General features: G+C 41.7%; 1 protein-coding gene across 16 annotated transcripts in view; it reads right to left on the minus strand.

Moving 5' to 3' along the window:
• NFATC2 (nuclear factor of activated T cells 2) overlaps positions 1–12,472 on the minus strand; it is a 233,824-nt gene that overhangs the window by 203,904 nt on the left and 17,448 nt on the right. For 11 of the 16 annotated variants that reach the window (XM_058175788.1, XM_058175795.1, XM_058175784.1 and 8 more), the window contains exon 1: positions 5,987–6,544. The exons of 4 other annotated variants lie outside the window; for them this stretch is intronic. In XM_058175788.1, coding sequence (XP_058031771.1) covers positions 5,987–6,119 — 133 coding nt within the window. In that variant the 5' untranslated portion in view covers positions 6,120–6,544. Of the gene's footprint in view, positions 1–5,986; positions 6,545–12,472 lie in introns of those variants that run through there. One more of the 16 variants, XM_058175794.1, reaches the window with a different exon arrangement.

The raw sequence follows: 12,472 nt of genomic DNA on the forward strand, positions 1-12,472 counted from the left end.
GAGGAGGAACTTTCTGACAGTGAGAACGATCAACCAGTGGAACAGAAGTTGCCTTCGGAAATTGTGGAAGCTTCATCACTTGAGACTTTCAAGAAAAGACTGGACTGCCATTTGTCAGAAATGGTGTAAACTCTCCTGCTTGAGCAGGGGTGGGTGGTGGGTGGGTTGGACTAGATGACCTATAAGGTCCCTTCCAACTCTGTTAATCTGTGTAATACCAACACGGCAAGTTTTCTAAACTCTTTGCATGTTTTCTCAAAGGTGAGTTCTACTGGTGAGAGGGGACTTGCAGTAAAAGAACAATGGACCCAATTGCAATCTAAGATAGATACTAAGGAAGGCAGACCATCCAATCAGTTTGTGAAAGAAGAGAGTTTAAGCAAACGCCTTTCTGCTACACCAACTTTCCATCTATGCTTTGATTGTTGAAGTGAGCTTGATCCTTAAAAATATTATTACACATTTTAAATATAAAATTTAAAAATTAAATATTTTAAAAATATTATACTAAGCAGACTTACCTTAGTGGTAGCAATTTTATTCCCCTACTAGGTGCACTAGGTGCAATTCACACAATAGGTTTCATGCATTACATTACAGGGGATAGACATGTTTCCCATGCAGTTCTTCTCCAAGGAATGTATATCTTTACCTTCAATAAAATTTGCTGCAGAGAGCCAATGGCCAACTGCTTCAAATGGATCTGTAAGGTACCAGTAAGTCCTTTGTCCAATAATGAAAGTATTGTGATAACATCAATAATCTCATTCAGTTTTGATTTCCAATGGCAAACAAGCCAAATGCTGCTGCATTGGGTTCTATAAGCACACACACACACACAAACACACACACACACATATATATCGCCTTTTCTCAAAAAGATTATGGTAGCTACAAAAAGCCCAAACTGTATCTTTATAAACTCATGAAATAGGTTAAGCACAATGTGTATCTTCACCAGATCCATCCAATGGGTTTCATAATGCAGTATAATATCAAAACATTGAACCAAGTGTAATCACCCTAATCAGGACACTTAAACTTTTACTCTCTGGGAGGATTAATCAGCTTGAGATAGTAAAGCACATAACTGGCCATGATTTTTTTCCCCAATAGAACACTCTTCAATACTTCTTTTAACTATAAGATGCTGTGAAAGCCAGCATTTAGATTCCCACATAATAGTCTTCCATGTTGAGCAAAAATCTAGATAACCACTGTATGATGTCTCAAAGATACAGAAAATTCCAACCCAGGAATTTTTAACCCAAGGTCCATAATAGGTTTCAAAGAATCCAGGAACTTGAATGGGAAAAAATACAACTTCATTTTCACCAACTTCTGAAATTTCATAGAGAAGGGGCCATCACATTCAAAATGATCAATACCAGGGATGAAATCCAGCAGGTTCTGACAGGTTCTGGAGAACCAGTAGCGGAAATTTTGAGTAGTTTGGAGAACCGGCAAATGCCACCTCTGGCTGGCCCCAGAGTGGTGTGGGAATGGGGATTTTGCAATATCCTTTCCCTGTCATACCCACCAAGCCACACCATGCCCACCAAGCCATGCCCACAGAACCGGTAGTAAAAAAAATGGATTTCAGCACTGATCAATACCAGAAAAAGATTAAGAAATCCTGCTTTGTCAAGAGTAATGCAGGAATTGTGAAGATATGCAGGAATTGTTACCTAGGCAAAAGGAGATGAAGGATTTTTTATTCCTAAATTATGAGATAACATTCAGAAGTGACTCAGATGCCCCGATTCACCGAAGTACAAGGAGGAGGAAGAGATAAAACATGATCAGACTTACAAGATGCAGCTATTATAGCCAATCTCAGTAAAAGTAGTTTTAGCCTTCCTGTGGATTTGATTTCCTGGTCTGATCTACCTAGTGGGGCTGACAAGCTAACTCTTTTTTTACTGGTTTATAAGACTGTCACAATCATAGTTCAGAACTGAGAAACCTACATTAACTGAAAAGTATTACAGCTTAGCATGATTCTGCGGATCACATCACTGAGTTCTCTTTATATCATATGTGGAAATTGATACCTCCATAAAGATATGCAAAAGAGATTTCCATCATGATCCAATGCACGACGCTATTTTAAGTTTCACTGTTTCAGTTAAGCTTATTTCTATTAAGGGTATTGCAGCCCTACTTTTGTTTTTGGTTTAAAACAAACACTAAAATACAAGTTATAAAATAAGTTATAAAATACAAGTTATAAAATACAATAAGAACATCACTGACTTTTTTTCCCCTCTGTACACCTAGGAAGTAAAGATAACCTCAGTTTTCCCAAAGTTTGGTAATAAACCAGTAGGCTGGGTTTATTGTTTAACTGAATCTCTATGCATTAAAGCTGTAAAAATATTGACTCCGTTGATTTCTCTAGACCCACCACCGGAAATGTAAATTAGCAACTACTGTTGAATTATTTCACAGGAAAAGATATTCTCAGTCACAGTTTTGGCACTGTAAGATTGTACCACTGTACACAAAGCTAATACTGCCCAAGGAGCTGCTGATACAATTCTACAGAGGAATTACTGAGTCTGTCATCTGCACCTCTATAACTGTCTGGTTTGGTTCTGCAACCCAACAAGACAGACACAGACCTCAGTGGATAATTAGAACTGCAGAAAAAACAATTGCTTCCAACCTGACTTCCATTGAGGACCTGTACATTGCACGAGTCAAAAAGAGGGCTGTGAAAATATTTACAGACCCCTCCACATCCTGGACATAAACTGTTTCAACTCCTACCCTCAAAACGACGCTATAGAGCACTGCACACCAGAACAACTAGACACAAGAACAGTTTTTTCCCAAACGCCATCACTCTGCTAAACAAATAATTCCCTCAACACTGTCAAACTAGCTACTAAGTCTGCACTACTATTAATCTTCTCATCGTTCCCACCACCCATTTCCTTCCACTTATGACTGTATGACTGTAACTTTGTTGCTTGTATCCTTACAATTTATATTGATATTGTTTCCTGATTACTTATTTGTACCCTATGGCTATCATTAAATGTTGTACAGTACCTTAGGATTCTTGATGAACGTATCTTTTCTTTTATGTACGCTGAGAGCATATGCACCAAGACAAATCCCTTGTGTGTCCAGCCACACTTGGTCAATAAAAAATTCTAGTCTAGTCTAGTCTAGTCTAGTCTAGTCTAGTCTAAGTTATGTTCACAGCTGTCATTTGTTCAAAAGGTGTGACTTAAAAGCAACTGCAGTAGGTGTACCCTCAAGTACAATCAATCATCCTTGGTTATGTTCCCGCTTGTCCACATTCAGAAAAAAAATCAGCAAACCTTTGTTCATTTTATAATGATATATTCATTCACAAGAATGTTTGACTGCTAAAAGTCTGTGGAGATTCTCAGTCATCCAGGTCATGGTTGTCCCAAATGTGCTTTTTCAGAAGGCAACTGGACTTCCTTGTGTTTTTTTTCTTTTGATGTTTGACAATGTTTGACTGCCTTCATTGCAGTTGTGTATCTAAACCTTCTCTGGATATATCCCATCTAAACGAAGACTTTCATGTAATGCCAGTCTCATTTCATGCAATGCCAATCTGTTCCCAGCGGTAAAATCATTCAAAAAAGTATGCCAGACCCAGCCTGGCACTTTTGAGCTATTTGTCCATGCTTGCTGAGAATTTTGATCTTCGCTGTTCTTTTGCAATCAGGTTAAAGAAAACTGGGGTGGGATGGAGAGATTACATGCAGTTATTGATTATATTCCATCCCAACGGGGCAAAACAAGCAGTATGTTGGTAAATAAGAAAATGCCAACTGTTTAAAACTATGTGATCACAACAATATCACCAATATTAAGAGGTCACAATAGCAAAAGAAAAAGCTTTAATTTGCATTTATAAATGGCTCAGAAGCATGCAGAAGGGAATGCTTTGCAGGTTTCCACATGTCTGTTTTTTATTATATCTGAATTACAAACAGTTGTTCTTTTTCAAACAGTATCATGGCTTGCAATGCAAAACTCCCGGGATCCAAGTCAATTGCTCTCTTTCTTTCTAGGTCAAAGCAGCCCTTCAACTCACTGAAAAGAGCTAGGAATACACTGTGCAACTTTACATTTGCAATTATAACTTTGCACACTCTTTCTTTATGAATCTGCCTCTTCCATCTCTGATTTGGGGAGTGGGGGAGAGCCTCTTTGTAGCTTCACGGTTGCAAAAAACAAGCAGGCAGGACCAAATCCTGAGTCACAGGCTAACCTAAACTATTTTACAGATTGCAGATTAACAGAGTTGGAAGGGACCTTGTAGGTCATCTAGTCCAACCCCCCACCCAAGCAGGAGACCCTACACCATTTCTGACAAATGGCAGTCCAATCTCTTCTTGAAAGTCTCAAGTGATGAAGCTCCCACAACTTCCGAAGGCAACTTCTGTTCCACTGGTTGATTGTTCTCATTATTTAGTATTAGCAACAGTAACAAAGAGTTTTAATTTTTTTTTTTAAAAAAAAAGTCTTAATAGCAGAGTTTAAGAAGTAAATCCCCCTCCGAAAATCAAAGATTATTGAGTCTGAGTGATGGTTTTGAGTTGTTGCTTTTTTAACTGAGACATCCCAGCTCTTGCTTCATTTCTTGGTAGATGTGGTTAGTGTTGGACGGCAGTAGAGACTTCAAAACAATTTGCTATAGAATTTGTTATGTTAACATGGTACGGAAAACCTGCCAAAAGAAAACTGACCACACTCAAAAGATGACTGAGAAACCATACTGTCCATTTTGATGACTAATTAAGAGACAAACTCACATCAGGAAGTGTGCTGTTGTTTTCCATGCCATCTGCAATTTCCGACACATATTAAAGCATGTCCCCAGGATTTTTCACAGATCGTGTTTGCCAAATATCTATGTACTATGAAATAAGGGACCATCCCAGTATCCTGACTTTTAGATATTCCCAACATGTAACAAAGATGTGTGATGCATGAACAAATAGGTATGATATTTTTACGGGGACCTAAAGCAGGTATATTTTATCACATCCAAAGACACACACTTTGAAAACAAAGGCTAGTAGAAATAGTGTGTGACATTCTATAGCACCTTACAAATACTACATGAAATTACAATTGTTGCATTCTGGCTCCCAGTCAAGGCTTTCAAAGACTTGTTTGTCTTCTGTTACTCAGCCTACTGATTTTAGCAAGCTTGACCAAAGCCATTGTCCAATATTAATTTCAGAGTCGTTTCTGGCCCTACCCCCTGGATCTGTCCTTTGCATTAGGACAAATAAACAATTACGAGTGCAATGAAGTTTTGATGCTGTCAGATAAAATCAAAAGTCATGAAAAGAAAAAAGCTGTTTGTTATCTATATGACCCAGAAATGACAAAGAATAATCTTTGGTGTGCTAAAATATGATCCTATTGGTACTATATTTTTTTATTTTCTTGACAGTTCCCTTTCTGCTATTGCTTGTTAGATTTGCCCAGCCTATATATATATAAAAAATCAGCAATCAGAGCTTCTAATTATCCATCCCTCTAGAGATAAACAAAAAAAGATACAGGCAGACTTTCAACCCAATCTGATGGAAGGTAAACTTTCCTAACGGCAGATGATCCTAATTAACCTCAGCAAACATTGTAAAGTTTCCCTGCTGCCCTCTTTAGGGTTAATTGCAGAAAACCACTTTTTCCTGTACAGGCCAAGCCAGGCAAGTCCAACTCTTGATCAGATAGATAGAGTTTCCAACCCAAGTGCTAAAGAAACACGATCTGATCCCAGCCACCCAATGACACCAGCTACATTGTTAAAACTAGTCCTTGGTCCTTGGGACCATGCATCGTTGAGAACACACACACACACATACCCATCCATTCCAAACACACCCCTAAGTTCTCTTGAAAAAGCATCTATCAAGCTCGAAGGTGTCGATAGTCATAAATGCACCCGATGACTAAATAATAGGAGTAATCCAAAGTCACAAACCTGCTACTGGCTGCGAATAGTCATAATCAAATAAAATCGAGAAATCCAGCTCTTCTTGAGGACTGATATTTGGATTCGGATCGTCTTCCCCTTGCTGGGAGTGCGGATCCGAATCGTTTGGACTGGAAGCCATCTCTAACGCCTAAGGGTGCTCTCTTTACAAATCTAATGGAGTGCTGGGTGGACAGAGAGAGAGAGAAGAAGAAGAAAAAATAGAGGAGAGGCAACTCTGCCCTCCCCTTTGCAAGCAATTACTCTGTCCTCCCCTTTGCAAGAATTAATGATAATGCCCGCTCGTCTGAACCATGCAACTCGCAAAATAAAATAAAATAAAAATAAAAAATGAAATGCACGCTTCTTTTAAACTTCTGGGGGAGGGGGGGAAATCCCCTAGGTCCTAAGAGGTCGTTTGCCCTGGAGTCTCCCTCCGCCACCTTGCGTGGCAAGAGGAGGCGTTTGCACGCGCAAAAAGCTGCCCCCGCGAAAAGTAGGGAGCGCTCGCCACTTCTGCAGCTCCTGGCCCCTGCACGGCTGCAGCTTCGCTCCCGGAGGGTTGAAGCCTGATCGAGGCGAGGCGAGGCGACTTCCTGTTCGCGGGGAGCCACCTGGGGCGAGAGAAGGCGGGCGCTGCCTCCGGGAGTGGGAGGGGAGGAGTGGCGGCTCTGCCACCGCGTCGGTCTCCCGCAGGCCGGTCGCCTTCTCTTCAAAGCGGGAGAAAGTGGAAGCTGCGGGGGAGGGGGGGGGAGAAGAGAGATGATAAGGTGGCCAAGAGCGGGCGGGCTTTTTGCGCGCATACACGCGCTCAGCCCTGAGAACGTGGGAATGCGGGCGTGTGTTTCTCAAGCAAGTTAGGTTTGCCCCCGTGGGCTGGGTTGCGCTAAACCTAAGGTTCTATAGAGATTCTCAGGCATCCAGGTCATGGTTGTCCTAAAGGTGCTTTTTTTTCAGAAGGCAACTGGTCTTTCTTGGGTTGTTGTTGTTGTTGTTGTTGTTGTTTGTTTTTTTGTTTTGCTTTGAAGACGTTTTGTTTCTCATCCAAGAAGCTTCTTCAACTCTGACAGGATAGTGGGGCGTGGAAGGATGTATATATTCCTTGCAGACAGCTGGTCACCTGCATCCTTTTAGTCGGTCGTTGAAGCACTTGGAGGTTTATCTGGGTCCTCAGGGTCCCCTGAGCAGCGCTCCTACTCGGATTAGATTAGGATGCAGATGACCAACTATATAAATAACCCTTCCATGCCCCACTATCCTGTCAGAGCTGAAGAAGCGTCTTGGATGAGAAGCAAAACGCCTTCAAAGAAAAAGAAAAAAACCAACCAACCAAGAAAGTCCAGTTGCATCCTGAAAAAGCAGCTTTGGGACATATAATCCTGAGGTTGTTTGAGGGCGCCCGACATGCTGAACCAACGCCTAACCTCGTTTTTTCCCTGGGGAGAGAAAGGCGGGGATCCCACGAGCCTTTTCACTTCGCTGCAGAAATTCACCAGGCGGGGAAAAGCGGAGGGAGGGAAGTAAACTTTCGCCGGATGCATTTCTTCCTACTGTCAAAAGAAGCATGGAAATCGGACTGGGAAAAACCGATGCTTAAATCACGCAGACACATATCAATGCAAATAAATACACGTGCGCTCCCTTGAATGGGTCAAGGGAAGGGGGAAGTAACAGAAGGTCTTAGGGATGGATTTTGCGAGGGATATGAGACAGGGCTCAACTCCAGCAGGTTCAGATAGGCTCTGGAGAACCGGTAGCAGAAATTTTGAGTAATTCAGAGAACTGGCAAATACCAGCTCTGGCTGGCCCTACAGTGGGGTGGGAATGGAGATTTTGCAATATCCTTTCCCCAGGAGTGGGGAGGGAATGGGGATTTTTCAGTATCCTTCCCCTGGAGTGGGGTGGGAATGGAGATTTTGCAGCATCCTTCCCCTGATACGCCCACCAAGCCACGCCCACAGAACTGGTAGTAAAAAAATTTGGATTTTTCCATTGATATGAAGCTACAGTATATAGACAGGACTGTTGTAAAATTGGGTAAAATATGATGTATATGAGAAAGGAAAATGACAGGTATTTTTTTCTAACGATGGTTATATAATCAGCACCATAATGGAAGACAATATATGTTATAATATGATGGATGTTATCGCATATCTGTTTATATGTTACTGTATATTTGTTAATGTATATATGACTATAATGACGATGATGATGACGTTTGTACATTTGCATGTTAACATCTTGGACATGTAGAGAGCCCACTGCTCAAGATAGAAAGGAAATGTATGATACGAAACAATAAAAAATATTAATGGGAGCAGTAAACGGTGTGCCTCTTCAACATTCCCAAAGGATTTAAATGTTAATATAAAGAAAAAGGAGAACATTGTTAAAAGCACGGGGATCAGTTACTGATTTGATTTCTCTCAGACCAGAAGTGGGTTTCAGCAGGTTCTGATCAGTTCTGGAGAACCAATAGCGGAAATTTTGAGTGGTTCAGAAAACCCGTAGTAAAAATTCTGACTGACCCCGCCCCCATCTATTCTCTGCCTCCCAAGTCCCAGCTGATCTGGAGGAAATGGGGATTTTGCATAACGTTCCCCTGGAGTGGGGTGGGAATGGAGATTTTACAGTATCCTTCCTCTGCCACACCCACCAATCCACGCCCATCAAGCCATGCCACACCCACCAAGCCACACCCACAGAACCGGTAATAAAAAATGTTGAAACCCACCATTGACTCAGACCTTTTGAGATACCTATATGTCAATTATAAATGTATGATGAGTTGCATAAGCGCCATCACTGCCTCCTGTGGCATTTATTATTTCATTAAGGCGTTTTGTGTATTTTAATGATTCAGATATTGGTGATTTAATATACCGTAAGCTGCCACCCTGTGGGAAAGCATACAAAAGGCACCTTTTGAAATGCGTAAAACTTAAGATGAAATGAAATATTAATCAGTTTTTCATCCTGATCAAACTTATATTTTTTTAAAAAAATCTATCCTCAAGTGTCCCACCTAAGATGTGACATTGCCTTTTGCCTCTCAATAAGATGTAGCTACTGATGTACTGACTGTTAAATACATGTAAAACAAGGGCAGCACATCTGCATAAGAATATTTAAGGATTGCCTTTCCCTAACACAAACGTAAAGGGAATGCGGTGGCTCAGGGGCTAAGACGCTGAGCTTGTCAATCGAAAGGTCGGCAGCTCAGTGGTTCAAATCCCTATTGCTGCCGTGTAACGGGGTGAACTCCCGTTACTTGTCCCAGCTTCTGCCAACCTAGCAGTTCGAAAGCACGTAAAAAATGCAAGTAGAGAAAATAGGGACCACCTTGGTGGGAAGGTAATAGTGTTCCGTGCACCTTTGGCGTTGAGTCATGCCAGCCACATGACCATGGAGATACCTTCGAACAGCGCTGGCTCTTCAGCTTTGAAACGGATATGAGCACCGCCCCCTAGAGTCAGGAACCTTTACCTTTAACGTAAAATAGTCAAATTTACATAAAGCTTTGTATAGAAAGTTAACAGCATGTAGCTGAAAACAGGTACAAAAGTGCTACAAAGAAACCAGGGGGGGGAAACTTCCTTGTTGCACAGGTGTTTTGTCAGTACATTGCAAAATTTTGAACTTGTGACCACATTTTACATTTATTTCTAGCTTTCAGGAAAACCATCCTGTAGTGAACAATTGATTAATTTACTGATGATGTTTGCTTAATTACTGTGATATTTACTTAATGACCACCACAAAAAGGTCATTAAATTGAATTGGTCATTGTGAATGACCTATTTTACATGGATCACTTGTGAGCCACAGTGGCACAGAGGTTAGAGTGCAGTACTGCAGACTACTTTGGTTGACTGCCGGCTGCCTGCAATTTGGCAGTTTGAATCTCACCAGGCTTAAGATTGACTCAGCCTTCCATCCTCTGAGGTTAATAAAATGAGGAGCCAGATTGTGGGGGGCAATATGTCGACTCTGTAAACCACTTAGAACAGGTGTCTCCAACCTTGGCAACTTTAAGCCTGGCGGACTTCAAGCTTTGCTGGCTGGGGAATTCTGAGAGTTGAAGTCTGCCAGGCTTAAAGTTGCCAAGGTTGGAGACCCCTGGCTTAGAAAGGGCTGTAAAGCACTGTGAAGCGATATATAAGTCTAAATGCTATTGTTAGTGCTATCACAACTTAGGACCATAATTCCATTGTAACTGGAAGTTAGGAACTATCTGTAAATCAGATGATGTTAGTATAAAATTAATATCCTACCTGTATCTCCATCCCATCCCATCTGATACATGCAATTTTCCGAATCTTTGTGTGACATATAAGTTATATATTATATTCCTCAGAGTCTTCAGATAATCAACATCATTTGCAAAAGCTAAATTCAGATTACTAAACCAGATCTTGCATACAAAGGCATGTGCTACATGCCCCTTTCCCAGTCTGGCTACTTCCAAACTTGTTGAGATTGTAACATGCCAGCACAGAATTGCAATCCCAACTGGTCGCAAAAAGGACATACCGTATATACTCGAATATAAGCCGATCCGAGTATAAGCCGAGGTCCCCAATTTTACCCCAAAAAACTGGGGTAAACTGGGGACTCGAGTATAAGCCGAGGGAGGGAAATGAGGCAGCTACCGGTCAGGGAAAACCTTCCTCCCTCAGCCGAGAAGGCTGGCGGCTCCCCCGCCCCGCCCTCTCACTGCACCGGCAGGGCTTCCCCGCGCTAATGCAAAAGCCCGCCAAGTTTGCACCATCGGTATAATGTGAAAAAAAGAAAAAAAAAACTCGAGTATAAGCCGTATATACTCGAGTATAAGCCGAGGGGACGTTTTTCAGCACAAAAAACGTGCTGAAAAACTCGGCTTATACTCGAGTATATACGGTAGTAGTCTTCGACTTACGACTATAGTATTACCTGGACTGGAACTTGTATTGCTAAGCAATGCAGTCATTAAGTGAGCTGCACCCAATTTCAAGTCTTTTTTTTTTTTTTGCTGCAGTGATTAAATGGATCTAGCTTCCTTTATCGACTTTGCTTGTTGGAAGCCACCTGGGAAGATCATAAAAGGTGATCCCACGATCCCAGAAACCTGCAACTGTTGTAAAAACACGTTGGATGCCAAGCAACTGAATTTTGATTTCATGACCATGGGGATGCTGTATTTTATTTATTAATTAAACTTTTATACCGCCCTTCTCCCGAAGGACTCAGGGCGGTGTACAGCCAAGATAAAAAGCAATAAATATACAAAGTTAAAAATCAATTTAAAAAACTTATTCAATGGTGGCCGAATTAAAACGGTCAAATTGACAAACCTAAAATACCCCATATAAAATTGCAGAAGATTTAAAAATTTAAAATTAAAATTTGGAAATTTAAAAAGTCTAAAAAATCAGTCCAGTCCCGCTTGAATAAATAAGTGAGTTTTTAATTCCCGACAAAAGGTCCAAAGGTCAGATATTTGGCGCAAACCGGGGGGAAGGTCGTTCCAGAGAGTAGGTGCTCCAACAGAGAAGGCCCTTCCCCTGGGGGCCGCCAGCCGGCATTGCTTGGCGGACGGCACCCTGAGGAGACCCTCTCTGTGGGAGCGTACGGGTCGATGGGAGGCATAGGGTAACAGCAGGCGGTCCCGTAAGTACCCGGGCCCTAAGCCATGGAGTGCTTTAAAGGTGGTAACCAAAACCTTGAAGCGCAACCGAAAGACCACAGGTAGCCAGTGCAGACTGCGCAGGCTGTAACTGACAGTGGTAAGTGTGAGAAGTCACTTTTTTGCTGTTGTAACTTTGAATGGTCATGAAATGAATGGTTGTGAGTCAAGGACTGCCTGTAACCAAATCTGAACGAATTATAGAATATCGTGGACAGGCAGTGGCCCATCTCAAACGGGGCCAAGGCAGTCTATTTGTCGGGGTTCCAAGCATTAGATCCATATCAAACATTTCATTATTGGCACAGATCCGGTGAAAACTGACTCTGAAGGCTTCCGCAGTTTTCACCTAATTAAAAGTTTTCCCACTTTCTCAAAACAATTGGTCACATGGTCCAATCATGGTATGGTCTGGCTGCCGTCAGACATCACTCCGCCTTCCTCCAACCAGGTGTGAGAATGTCCTTGCTTCCCAAGAGAAAATATTTTGTTTTGGCTACAGAATCCCAACTATCTGAAATCCCCTCTCTCTATCCCTCAGCTCCAACACTGAAGCTGTCAAAAATGGCTTCGGTCAGGTCAGCTTCAGGGTTGACAGTATTAGTATAACTTTGGAAGTAAAAAGGCATTCAAAACCTAAGTCATTTATATCTATAGAAGTGTGTCTTTTCTCACTTCTCAAAGCATTCTCTGGTCCCAAAGCTGCAGTGAGCAGTAACCCAGCCCTATAATTTGAATCACATTTGCAGATGACTTCTCAAACATCAGGATCATAAAAATGACATGGAACAAAGTACAGCAAGCCAAGCCAACATTTATGGTGCTTT

Source organism: Ahaetulla prasina, chromosome 3 (assembly GCF_028640845.1).
Source record: "Ahaetulla prasina isolate Xishuangbanna chromosome 3, ASM2864084v1, whole genome shotgun sequence".
Taxonomy (NCBI): domain Eukaryota; kingdom Metazoa; phylum Chordata; class Lepidosauria; order Squamata; family Colubridae; genus Ahaetulla; species Ahaetulla prasina.